The 14,484-nt window shown below is 39.3% G+C and overlaps 1 protein-coding gene across 1 annotated transcript in view; it reads right to left on the bottom strand.

Annotated features, from left to right (window-relative positions):
• The window catches only part of LOC126248260 (Hermansky-Pudlak syndrome 3 protein homolog), a 176,733-nt gene that overhangs the window by 102,149 nt on the left and 60,100 nt on the right, over positions 1–14,484 (bottom strand). Inside the window, exon 6 of the mRNA XM_049949111.1 lies at positions 9,852–10,017. Coding sequence (XP_049805068.1) covers positions 9,852–10,017 — 166 coding nt within the window. The remainder of the gene's footprint in view (positions 1–9,851; positions 10,018–14,484) is intronic.

The following is a 14,484-nucleotide window of genomic DNA, read 5'->3' as shown; positions in this document are numbered from 1 at the left end:
CCTTGGGGAGAGGGTTGCCCAACCGCGCCCGGTACCCGCGAAGGTGTCTCAACAGCAGGGACAGTGGGTGAAGCATGTAACACCTGGGGTGTACCTTGCGACGCACCAGACTCCCCACTGCCGCTACACTTCGAGGCAGCAGCCTGAAGACGGCTGACCGCGGCCATCAACACATTCAGCTGTTCGCAAACAGTGGCCAGCTCCTCCTGCATCCGTACACAGCAGTCACACATCCTATCCATCCTAAGGAATCAATTTACTGAAGAGAGTTAATCAACTTTTAACTAGACGGCTTATTCACTAAAGGCGGCTGACTATTGACTAAACTGTGATTGCTAGCCACTTGTTGTAGAAAACAAAGAAAATAGCACTACCCATCTCTGGACTATATTGAAAACAAACACTAGCACTACTGGCACTATGGTTGACTAAAGGGACTCTCTCTGACTGTATTCAAAACAAACACGAAATCTGTGGAACACTATTAATAGCACTCGACAAATAAAGCTTCCTAAAAGCAAACACACACGGAACAAGAAGTGACAAGTAAGAAAAATACAGTTAATACTTAAATTAATTAGCACACTGGACTCGCATTTGGGAGGACGACGGTTCAATCCCGTCTCCGGCCATCCTGATTTAGGTTTTCCATGATTTCCCTAAATTGCTTCAGGCAAATGCCGGGATGGTTCCTTTGAAAGGGCACGGCCGATTTCCTTCCCCATCCTTCCCTCACCCGAGCTTGCGCTCCGTCTCTAATGACCTCGTTGTCGACGGGACGTTAAACACTAATCTCCTCCTCCTCCTCCTCCTTAAATTAAGGTAGCTCGCTGTGAAGCAGACGGCGGTTAGGACGACACTGACACTACTGGCACTATGGCTGACTAAAGGGACTCTCTCCGACTGTATTCAAAACAAACACGAAATCTATGGAACACTATTAATAGCACTCGACAAATAAAGCTTCCTAAAAGCAAAAACACATGGAAGAAGAAGTGACAAGTAAGAAAAATACAGTTAATACTTAAATTAAGGTAGCTCACTGCACAGCAGACGTGAAGCAGACGGCGGTTAGGACGACACTGACACTGACAGGTGATGAAGGCCTCACTTCCATACATAAGAGTTGGTATAATGATGGTTTCATAGACAAAGAGTTTAGTCTGAGTGCTGAGGTCATGGTTGTCAAAGAATCTGTCCTGCAGACAGTCAAAAGCTGCACTAGTACAGCTTCTGCGATATCAGATTTCAGCGTCAATATTTGTGTTTCGAGAGATGACTGCTAAGATAAGGAAAGTGATCAATATTTGGCAGGATTTCACAACTGAGGGTTTTTATAGTTGGTATTTGATGAAGTTTGATGGAAAATTTGTGTATTCCTCATGCTGAAGTCTAAGTCAATGTTGATGTTCACTTACTGATACACATTTGTGATAAATGTGGATACAGATGCAGAGTATGCCTCAAAATGCCAAAATGCAAGTTTACCTGAAAATACTATTTCATACCAAAAGTTATCCGGATGAATTATTTTGTCAGAGAAAGTTTGAAATGGCTTTATTTTCTGCACATAAATATTGAAAGTAACCAATTTTTGGGTATTAGTACTGCATGACATTTTGTGAATCCAAGTTTGAAAGACATTGTGCACAAGAACGTGCTTGAAAAATAAAGAGTGCATTACTGCACAACACCACAATCTAGCAGTGCACCTGTAAGATACACTCTGATGTCAAATCAACTGTGAGTTGGTGAATGATTTCTATAAGATACACACTGTGTATGGCAACACAGGACTCTGCTATGGGCCCTACCATCTTACAACAAATAAATGCGTATGTTTGTCTGTTAGTTTAAATCCGTTATGAGTGGACACTTTCACATCACAGTTCTAGGTGGTGAGAGTTTTGAACTATGGTTGTCTTACTTTAGAGATCCAGTCTGAACTGCATCATTTACGATGCTACCAACTGCAACCAGCAATTGCGCAGTACCCGTTACCAAATGCTTTGTGCACTTCACTTTGCTTTGTGTTGTCTGTTGCTCTTTGTTTCCTGTTCTTATTTTGAAAATGGGTAAAGAGAATAATCCTAGTCCATCATGGGATTCAAATAAGTTTATCACAACACCAGATGGGTTTTTATTGATCCCTACGACAATGTGTCAGTTCTGCTTTTGCAGAAATACAGAACATGTGTGTAGGCTGCTTGCCAAGGAGAGGTGTGACCTGTTCGTCGACACTGTTCCTGCTTGTCCAGTGATCAAAGTTCTCACTTGTTTATGCCTGCAGCCAACTGGTATGTTATATAGTGTCTGCACTACAAGAATAAAAAAACTAAACTTTGTTATCAAACTGAATGAGAAAAGAAAGATAATAACGAGAAATACCTTAAACCAGAGAACCACTCTATTCACTGGAAAGAAACTGTTTTTGCTTCTCAACAGAGGCAATAATTTATTGAAAGCTTAAATAGAGCCAAAAGGAGAAAACAAGTAAAGGCCATTTTGGCAAGAAAAACAAAGTTTTTGCAAGAGGCAAGATTCAACTCAAAAACATTCTTACAGAGAATAAAAATTATTTATTCTCAATTACTATTATTTTATCTCCAAGCATTTTTCCCCTCATTTCTATCTTCAGGCAACATATTAAATTTATACGTCTAATCATTTACAAAGACAAAAATAGAAGCTAATTTTGCTCAAAATAGATGGTAATTTTACCAAAAATAAGTGCTAATATTGTCAAAACTAATTGCTACATTTTCAGGCCCCTACATCAAATACATTCAAGTGTTGTAGGCTTCTGTAGGAAAACTTTTTATTTGCCAAGCTTGCAAGGAAGGATACAGTTAAATAGCCTATTCACAACTGAAGCAGACAAAAGGTTACAGGCCATTATTTACAATACAAAGAATTCTTTGTATTATAAATATTGGCTGCAGCCTTCTGTATACTTTCAGATCTGAAGATGGCCATTTTACTGGTCAAAACAAGTACCTGGCATATTCTTCCTTGTGATTGTGTCAAATAAAGGTTTTCCCATAGAAGACTACAACACTATATTTAAAGATGGCCCCTGAAACACTGACAATGTCAGGTAATTAAAATATATTCAAAATTTCTTGAAGGGCTTCCTCTGAGTTAGACAATATTGCATATTGCATATTGGATTTCTATGACACAGATTATTATTACTTTGATCAAAGTTCTCAGTCTGCTAAGGTTGAAAATCCCACCACCTGTACCAGATACTATTTTAACTCCTGATGGTAGTTTTCCTTCAACAAGTTTCAACAAATATTGAAAATAAAGTAGGAGCAAGCACACATCCATACCCTTTTCTCTCTCTCTCTCTCTCTCTCTCTCTCTCTCTCTGGGTCCATTGTAATTGTCAAGTATGGTGCTGCTCATGTTGTGCAGTAGGCAAAGTATTTGTATCCATTTTGGGGAGCATCCAAATGAGGTCAGGAGCATCTAAAGAGAATTGTTGTTAACAGAGTCAGATGTCTTAACAAGATCTGTAAAAGCCATATAGGGGAAGAGATTTTGTTGTCTTGATCTCTCTTGCATTTGTCAAGTGCTAAATATCACATCAACTGTGCCTCGGGTTGGCTTAAAAGCACCCTGTTGTTCTCGCAGGGCATCTTCAGCAAGGGGCATCAAGTGGTTGGATAAAATCTGGGAAAGAATTTTCCCAGTAGTTGAAAGTAGAGATAGCCCATAGTAGATGACAAAGTCAGCTTTACCCCCTTTTTGAATATGGTTACAGTCAATGCACCTCATAAGTCAGCAGGAAATGTTTCAGTATCTCATGTCTTGGGTATATGGATGTGTATATGTTGAGTAAGCTTGGGGGCATCCTTTCTTATAGAACTCTGAAGGGACCTCATCTATACTAGCTGCTTTGTTGTTCTTCAGCTGATGACTAGCCTCTTCAACTTCCTGGTGAGAAGGAACATCGATGAGACAATACTGACTGGACCTTTCAGGAATTATGTTGAACATATTTTTCTCACTGTACATGTCCCTGTTTAGAAGTTCTTGAAAATGTTTCTGCCAATCACAGTTGATGGAGCAACTGTCTTTGAAAAGTCTAGTTCCATCTTTGGATTGTAAGAGATTTATGCATTGGGTGGTCAGACCATAGATAGTTTTCATAGCACTGAAAAAAGTGTGGATTGTTACTATCTGTTAGTTTCTGCATTTTGAGTGATTTTGTTTCTCACCATTCATTCTTAGAGAGACTGAATTGTTCTTTGAACTGCAGCTGTGAATGCTACGAATTGTTGTTTCTTGGGGGCTGAGTTGGGATCATTCTGCTTGGCAATGTGAGCTTGCCTATTTCAATCTATGAGGCTTTGAATTTCGGTTTCATTTCCATCAAACCAGTCCTGGTGTCTTTTCTGAGTGTAGCCAACTGTCTCTTTAGAAGTTAAGAGAACTACTGACTGGAATGTCAAAAACTGTTGTCCAATATCCTGGGGCCATTCATATGGAGGTTTTTTGGTGAGGATTTGATGAAATTACGTTAGCAATTGCTTGTCTTTGAGCCATTCAGTGTTCAGTTTTTTCCTTGGTTATTTTCTCCATCTGCTTCATTTTGGAGAGACATGCAGGGACATTATGGACCATATCAGCTTCTGATCAGTGCAACAATTATAACCATTGATCAAAGCTCTTGTGACCAGTAAATGGCACTGGTCACGGGTGCAAACAATCACTTAGTCTGTCGTATGCGAATACTTCTATCTGAGGTGTTGCCAGGATCATTTGAATTCGTCTTTTTTGCAGAAGAGAGTATTTGTAATGATGAGTTCATGTTCCAAGCATTTAGATAACAATAGAATTCTGATGGAATTGCTCTTACCTACTTCATCTTTTCCCATGATACCAGGCCACAATGTACTGTACTTACTAACCCTGGCACTGAAATTTCCTAAAAGTATGATTTTACATGACTAGTTATTCATAAACAGTGTGTTGAGTTGTGAATAAAATTACTCCTTGTGATCATCATTGGATGTGTGAGGTGGAGCATAAGTGCTAAATATGACTGATGATTTTTAATGGGTTTACGGCAGCAAGTCATGAGCCTTTAACTGATTCCGATGGAAGTATTTCAAGGAGATCAATGAGTTCATTTTTTTATGGCAAATACAACTTTGTGTTTATGAGGTTGATTTCAATCCCATCCTTTCCAGAAGAGTGTGTAGTGCCATCATTTCCCTGGGCTGTTATTTGTCAGCCTGTCTAGTTTCACTCAGGATATCAACATCTATGTTTAATCTTGTCATCTCACGAGATATAATTGCTGTTCCTGTTGTTATGCATCAGAGTACAACTGTTCCAGGTTGCAAAGATTAAATTTATTAGTTTGTTTTAATCACATGTGTTGTAGCCCTTGGATGCAGTGATATGCTCAGATGGGTTATAGGCTGACTATGTTTAAGGTACATTTTACAGCATTTCCCCATCCAGGGTGAGCAGGGTGAATCCTAAAGAGGACTCCTTAGTGTGGAGTGTAGCATGCGAACTGTTCTACAGCCTGTCTTAGAACAGGAGTGGTGATCATGCACCTGACGTCTATGTGCCTACTTGTCATTAAGAGCTCCAAGACCACACAATCTTACTTCTGTTACAACTTCCTGACCATTGTAGAGCTTGGTTTTATGCATTTGGATAATAGTTGTTAGGTCCAATGGATGACACCTGTGTGTGGATTCATTTTACATGGGTATGCTATTGTGCATCAGCAATCACACGATCCTTGGCAATGATAGTGTCTGGCTCCAGTGCCATAGAAACTAGGACGACTCAAGGCTCCATGACTTTTTCAGCTTTCTTCCACCTTTCCAGTCACTGAAGCAGTGACTCACTAACTCTTATGCCTTGTTCGGCATTGAGAAATTCAGGAAGTTACCAAATATGAGACAGACACTTCTGGATTTAATACCTTTCTTAGATTACATAGGATTACCTCTTTTACCTTCTTCGCCATACCAGAGTCCATCTCATCTGCCATTGAGGTCTTTGTTGTAACCCTGCGAAGTGGTCCACAGATGGTACTATTACTAGATGAGGCAAGGTTTTTTAATGAAGTGTTACTCCTCCCACTGCAACTTTCTCAACTGGGCTTGGGAGTGGACAGTATACTTAGTAAACTATGAACAGACTGTATAGCTTAGTGAATATATTAGAAAGTTGAACTGAATAAATTAGAAAGTTGAAACTGTTCCCTTTTCACAATATACCATCACCACCATCACAAAATAGGCTATCTGTCCTATTCCCATTTAACAATTCCTCTCTGTCTGGGAGATCCCACATTGCATCTTCCTGAAGAGATTTAAACTACTGATAATTTTCATCCATTCTTAGCTAATGTTTGAACCATTTATTTTTATGTTCATTAATTTTGGCTCCTACAGAACAGATGTGTAGTTCATTTCTGATATCTTCATTTTTTATGCAATATCTTTTGGAGAATTTCTTAGCTGTGCATAGGAATTTCATATCTGTTGTTTTGATCCGGTCTTCATCTCTGCATTTTATCATCCACATCTTGTTCAGCATTCTTGCCAGTGGACATCAACATGGCTGGACATAAACCAGTATCGGTCTCATGGCAGGGTCGTGTGGCAGGCTGTCATAGGGGGGCACATGAAGCATTGCATGGACAGAACTGATGACCCATGTGTTTATTTGCCAGCGGCGATGTGCCAGGCCTGTCAGTTCTTATTCTGACATTGACCTAGTTAGACATAGCCTTCACATTGCACTATGCTTTTGGTTCTGCTTGCTAGTTGTTCAGTCACTTGCAATTGTTGCATCAGACTCCCTGTTCCCCATAGACTGATCTGTACACCAAGTTTGTTTTCCTCTCTTGCTCTTCCAGGGCCAGTTCCTTGTCTTCTGAGTCAAGACACTGCTGGCTAGAGTAGTTACACATGTGCCAACAGGACAGTTTCATGGTGTTGACTAACCTGGGCAGATACAAAAGTGGCGATGGAGGATGCTACTATGCATGTAATGCTTTTCTTTTTTTATAGTGTTAATTTGTGGTCACTATGGACCTGACATTTATGTAATGCTGTCAAGAACAGCTGCACCTACAGAAGCCACAACTGGAGCAGCATCAAATGCAGCAGGCACAGCTGCAGGAGCTGCTCATACAGAATGTGGGTGATCTGCTGTCACATGGTGCTGGTGGAAAGTCAGACAGCTGCAGATGAGTCAGTTTCGATGAGTCTTCAGAAAGGTAAGACATTAACAGCACCAGTTTTTGCCATACAATAGAAAATTTGTGTTGTTGATCTAGTGGATAAGGCTGCCTTGTTACTGTCCAGCAGTGCAAGGTTGTGAAATCTGAAAACCCTCCACCGAGCCCATGAAACTTACCTTTGAGGAACTCTGACAGTTACTCGTGCAGTATTCTGGGCATCAAATCTATGTGGTGGTGGCACAGTTTCAGTTTAACCAGCACTACAAATATGAGCTTGGATCGCCACCCTGCCAGGTCTCTTGCACAAGGGTTGGTTTGCATGTCCCCAGTGAGCTACCTCATGTGCCAACTTATGTATGTGATTTTCCATTTAGCACCAGACCCGGAGATCCAAACTAAGGCATTTTCCTTGTCTGACCCTTCTTTAGTTGAAGTTGCCCAGACTGCTGAGTCACATGAACTTATGGCGGCAGCAAGGGACGTACTTTCTGAGCTGCCATATGATAATGATGTGCTCAATTTGAGCGCAGTGGCCACACAGTACTACCTGCCTTCACTCACAGCGAGCTTGGCAGGTACAAGTAAGTCAAGGAGTTGTGATCCGCACACATGATGTTTCTCATTGTCACTCTCCTTTTGCTTCTGTTTCCACTCAATGGGCAAGTCTGTTGTCCCGCCCTGATTGTCATGTGGTGCATATTTGACAGGACTGCCCATATGTAGATGCCATATGTGGAACTTACCAAAAAGTAGGCCATTTGGAATCAGTTTGTGGCAGTTGGCAAGCCACAGGAAGGTTGGGTCAGATGTCCCAGTGTTTTCCTTGGACTCAGAGGCTGTCACTGATATCCCACAAGCATCATCCCAGCATACGTTGGTTGTCAATGTGTGACCACTTGAGTTTCAGCAAAGGTCCACCTGGTTAACTTAGGCACATACAGGCTCTTGCACTGCCCTGCATTGCAATGGCCACTACGTCAAGATGTATCTTCTAGCAAACAGTGTATTCCATTGAGTGGGTAATCCTCCATCTCAGCACATTATAAAAACGTGGATCGATAAATCACATTGCTAGTGGTTAATTCATCGCATGCGCAAAATATTTTTGAGTTACACCCAGTTTTCGTTTTTTGTTTCCAGATTGTTAACAAAGTCCATTTAGTGCTCCACTTGGCCTTCTTTCAAGATTTGGACTCTTTACTTGAGTCGTATGGCCAGCTGTTTGATAACACCTTGGGTTGGGCAGAAAATGTTGAGAACCTTGTCTCCCTTGAGCCATCAGCAATTCCTAAATTTAACACCCCCATCCCATCCCCTTTGCCACGTGTGACGAGGTTAAGGGTAAGTTGCAGTGCTGGCAGGCATTCCTGTTTCTCCTATTTCATCTAGTCAGTTCTTTGGTGGTGATTCAGAAGCCAAATGGTACCACGCACCCCTGCGGTGATTTTAAATAGACGGTCAAAATTGTCTGGAAGAGTTGGTGAAGTTGTCTGTGGGCTAGTGTTTATCACACATTGAGGTATATCTGTAGTTGGCAATGGACTATGCTTCTCAGTGTTTTTTTAGTGCTCAACACCCTCTTTGACTTTACAAGTTTAATTGCTTCCCCATTGGAATTTCATCAACCACAGGAATTTATAAAAACTATTTGGGGCATTTGATTAAGTTTCAAAGGAAAGACCTTCGCCAGCCACAACTGGACACTGAAATAATTTGATGGTGAAAGTTGAAAATTTGTGCTGGACCAGGACTCAAACCCGGATCTCCTACTTAATGCGAACGGTTGCCTTAACCAACTTGGTCATCCGGACAGAGCTCCTGTTCAGCCAAAATTCTCAACTTGTCACACACTAGTAGAGTCCACTGTCCATTCTCCTACTTGCTTGCAGCAAGTCATGTATCCCCACAAGAGGCACAGACCCTGTTGTGCACTTGCACTGAAGTTGTCAAGGTAGTCACGCATACAGATATACTGTATATATGTGTGATGTCTGTCCTGTTGGGCTTGTCCAATGATGTACATGTTGAAATAATTACAGAAAAGAATGAGATCCACACAAAAGTAGCCCAGAAAATCACTCATTGTACTGAAAATGGGGCCTATTAAAGAACTAATTAGAAATCACCTTACAATCCAATGTGGAACAGAAGTCCAGATCTAATTTTCTGAATATTTGCAAAGAATTTATGCATGCAGAAACGTGCATTGTGATATAGTAAATCTCAGAAGTATCATACAGCAAATTTGTGAAGTTACAGGTTATTGTACAGGAAACAAGTATAAGAAGTTACATAAATGACCCCCACCCACTCCGTCCCACCACCCATACACATTTTACACAAATAATACTTTCATACGCAGATACGCAGTGGAAAACTTGCATGCGCGAGCGCACTCGCGTGTGCACCCACCCACACAAACACACACACACACACACTCTCTCTCTCTCTCTCTCTCTCTCTCTCTCTCTCTCTCTCTCTCCCCTTCATTTTGTGATACTTATGTACATTGTATTTTGTGATGGTTGTGAAGTTATTCCTTCACACTTATATTTTCTTTATTACTCATATCTATGTTATGTTTGGGGAAGGTGGGGGAAAATTGAAAGAGGAATCGAAAACAACTCACATTTTTGGTTTTGGAGGGGTTTAGCTTGTCTGAGGTACATTGGCTTCACCACTAAACAACGAAATTCTTCAGGACCAACAAGTACACCCATATTTGAATCTCCAGCTTCTGGTGAATACAGCTGAAGTTGTAGCAGATTTGTAACACTAGTCTCCTCAGAAGGGCCCTGAAACACCATAGAAATAAATGCAAGTCAAATACAACTTTGAATAATAGGTGTTATGCGTTTCAAAATTTCTTTGTCAGACTGAAGCTGTGGAATGAAGTATACAATAAATTAATGATAGAAAATATACATAAGAGTGTATCTAAGTATTGCAATATACAGAGATTTCAAATAGTATTGTACTTACATAAAAATCAAACTTGTGTACAAAGCTCATGAAAGTGAGCACATAGACCGAATAAAATACAAATCTCATCACATGTACACATATTTGACAGTGCAGTGTATTCAAATACAATCAGTGCCAAACTGAGTGTGGTGACTGAACTATCAAAGAGGTAAACAATGGCCAGTAGTTGGTGTTAACATTGACCACAGAAAGCAAGTCAAAGAGTGACTCTACACACTGCAATTAAGTACATGTCAGCACTCATGAACGAATTTGACAAAAATATTTATGCTATTTTTATGAAAGTGAATCTCATACTAACAGCACAACAAGTGCGTCATTACATAGATATGAGTAATAAATAAAATATAAGTGTGAAGGAATAACTTCACAACCATCACAAAATACAATGTACATAAGTATCACAAAATGCAGTCAAATTACAATAGACGAATTTGTAATAAATGACATAACAGAATCATTTATGTGAGCCCAGATTGGTGGCAATAACTTGAAATGAAAGAACTATTACATGATAAAAGGTGACATTGTTTTCCCTTTTTTTTATATATGTGCTCTTTAACTTAGTATTAGGCCGTGTAATTTTCCAGCTGTTATCAGTTTACAACCATCACAAAAAGAAATTTTACATGAGTATGACCAACTGTAATCATTACACTAGTCAAACAACCACTGGATGACATAGAATATAACCATTTAGGGAAGCCTCGATGAGTGTCAAAAACTTGAAATAAAATATTACAATATTTCTTTATTACTCATATTTGTTCTATGTTTATATTGTACCATACAAGTTATAGCAATTTTCTTCTGTTTTGACTATTGACTAAAGACTACCTCTCTAACATTTTTTATGATGTTACCTAACAATGCACTTTTCATGCTGTTGGTATGAGTTTTTCTTCCATAAAAGTAGGCCTAGCATAAATGTTTTTGTCAAATTTGTTCACGAGGTGCTGACATGCACTTAATTTTAGTGTATATTAGTTTGTAAAGTTACTCTTTGATCTGCTTTCTATGATCAATGTTAGCACCACCTACTGGCCTTTGTTTACCTCTTTGATAGTTCAACTGCCACTCTCAGTTTGACACTGGTTCTATTCAAATACTTGGCACTGTCAAATATGCTTAAGCGAGATAAGATTTGTATTGTATTCAGTCTATGTGCTCACTTTCATGAGCTTTGCATTAAAATTTGATTTTTATGTAAGTACAATACTATCTGAAATCTCTGTATATTGCAATACTTAGTTGCGCACTTACGTATATTTTCTATCATTAATTTATTGTACATTTCATTCCACAGCTTCAGTCTGATGACAAAACTTTAAAACACATAACGCTAAAGAAAGAATTATGTGATCAAGACCTTTCTATATCTCAAAGCTGTGCCAAATCTGAATGGTTGCCAGACTATACTATGGAATTATTTCTGCATCAAGTAATGGAAATATATTATGGTTATAGCAAAACACAAGAGTAACTAAAATATAGTGCGGACTGTGATACATACTATGCTGCCTAAGTCAGTTATAATGCTAGTATTGCCACCGGATTTAGATACAAAAACAATAGAATTTGATTCTATACCAATATCCATACTCTGTAGACCACTGTGAAATGCCTGACAGAGCATACTTCCCTTTGCACCAATTATGGCTTCTTCTCACTCCATTCACATATGGAGCGAGGGAAGAATGACTGCTTAAACACTTCTGTGCATGCTGTAATTAGTCCACTCTTGTCTTCACGATTCCTATGGTAGTGATTCTTAGAGGTTTCTAGTATATTCATAGATTCTTCACTTACAGCTGGCTCTACACACTTTATAAGTAGGCTTTCACAGGCTAGTATGTGTCATCTTACCTGCCAGTTCAGTTTTACAATATCTCTGTGATGTACCCCCATGGATCAAACAAAAGTTTGACTATTTGTGCTGCCCTTCTTTTTATATGTTCAATATCTCCTATTGGTCCTATTTCATAGAGGTCCAACACATTTGAGCAATATTCTAGGATAGATCATATGAGTGTTCTGTAAGCATTTTCCTATGTAGAATGATTGCATTTCTGTAGTATTCTACAAAATGAACCAAAGTCTGCAACCTGTTTTACCTATGACTGAGACTAAGAGATCATTCCAATTTGCATCTTCACAAATTATTGCAAGTAGGTACTTTTATGAGAGGATTGACTGCAACTGTGACTCATTGATAATGTAGTCATAGGACGCCACATTTTACACTTTGTGGAATGCACAGATTTGCATTTCTGAACATTTAAAGTACGTCGTCAACCTTTGTAACACTTCAAAATCTTATCAAGACCTGACTGAATATTTTTGCTGTTTTTTTCAGACAGCAGTTCATTATAGATAATCACATCATCTGAGAAAAATCTGAGGTAATTACCAATATTGTCTGCAAGGTCATTAATAAACATGGTTCAAGCATCCACTGGCAGTGTTTCTGTGACCATTCTAATCTATGTGAAAGATGATGTGTAGACAGCAATGGGACACTGACGTATGTACCCCATAGTAAGAAGCTTTTCTGAATGGTATTTGCCCAGCACGAAACTGGCAAGTGAGCAGCTTCACTATGGCTTAGCTATCAACTGTTACTATCTATGGCAGTGAGTTTATTGCTTGCATGTGTTGATTCTAGCAGCAGATTTCTCCAAATCAAGATATACGAGGTCTGTTCAAAAGAGTTTGAAACATTAGTAATTTCACACCTATGGTGTGTTGGAGCGACATGCGGTTGGCATTCCTGCACATGCCTGTTTTTAATGTGTAACTGCAGAAAGTTTCATTGTTGTGCGTTGGTTAGTTACAGCTCAGTGCTATATTGAGTAGAACATTGTGTCGCACAGTCTGTGAATTTCGAGATGGCAGAGTTAGAGGGGCAACACGTCTGCATTTAATTTTGGGTGAAACTCAAGAAAACCTGTACAGAGATACACCATATGGCACAGAAAGCCTATGGTGATGAGTACTTAAGCCGTACTTGGTGTTACAAATGGTTTACACAGTTTAAAGTGGCTGGACAGAAGTTGAAGATGACCATTTTTCAGGATACCCTGCCACATCTACCAATGATGCTCATTTCAGGAAAGTCAATGAAACTGTGCATGGCAATCAAAAATGACTGTCAGAGAGATTGCAGAACAATGTAACATTTCAGCTGGATCAAGTCATGAAATCCTGACACAGCAACTTGGAATGCATCATGAGTCAAGACCAGAAAGACCTTTGCCTTGCAGTATGTGAAGAGTTTTGCACAAATGAGATAAGAGAATCATCACTGGTGATTTTTATATATTTATATTTACACATCAAGTTCCATGGGACCAAATTGAGGAGCAAATCTCCAAGGTCATGTAACATGTCAATATATGAAATTACAACATAAAAGTAATAACAGATGAAAATAAATGTTCAAGAACCCAAAAAAGTCACTCCATAGGTTTACGTAAACACAATCAACAATACAATAAGAATCAGCTTTATTTTTCAACGAACTCCTCAACAGAATAGAAGGAGTGACCCATGAGGAAACTCTTCAGTTTTGATTTGAAAGCACGTGGATTACTGTTAAGATTTTTGAATTTGAGTGGTAGCTTATTGAAAATGGATGTAGCAGTATATCGCACACCTTTTTGCACAAGAGTTAAGGAAGTCCGATCCAAATGCACATTTGATTTCTGCTGAGGATTAACAGAGTAAAAGCTGCTTATTCTTGGGAATAAGCTAATATTGTTAACAAGAAATGACAGTACGGAATATATTGAGAGGCCAATGTCAAAATACCCAGACTCACGAACAGGGGTCGACAAGAGGTTCATGAACTTACACCACTTATTGCCCAAACCGCCCGTACCTGAGCCAAAAATATCCTTTTATAATGGGAAGAGTTACCCCAAAATATAATACCATACGACATAAGCGAATGAAAATAAGCAAAGTACAGTTCGAATAGTAAAAATGGCAGTACTAAGTCTTTGAACAAGATCCTGAATGTGGGCTTTCCACAACAGCTTACTATCTATCTGAACACCTACAAATTTGAACTGTTCAGTTTCACTAATCATATGCCCATTCTGTGAAATTAAAATGTCAGGTTTTTACTGAATTGTGTGCTAGAAACTGTAAAAACTGAGTCTTGCTGTGATTTAGTGTTAGTTTATTTTCTACAAGCCATGGACTGCACTATTTGGACCAATTGTGAGCTACTCCCCGTATTCCGTAATGGCCCAACTTCTGGAGCGATATTTTGT

The sequence above is a fragment of the Schistocerca nitens genome, chromosome 3 (genome assembly GCF_023898315.1).
Source record: "Schistocerca nitens isolate TAMUIC-IGC-003100 chromosome 3, iqSchNite1.1, whole genome shotgun sequence".
In the NCBI taxonomy this organism is placed as follows: Eukaryota; Metazoa; Arthropoda; class Insecta; order Orthoptera; family Acrididae; genus Schistocerca; species Schistocerca nitens.
Note: the sequence above shows the minus strand (reverse complement) of the source record. Positions and strands in the feature narration are given on the sequence as shown.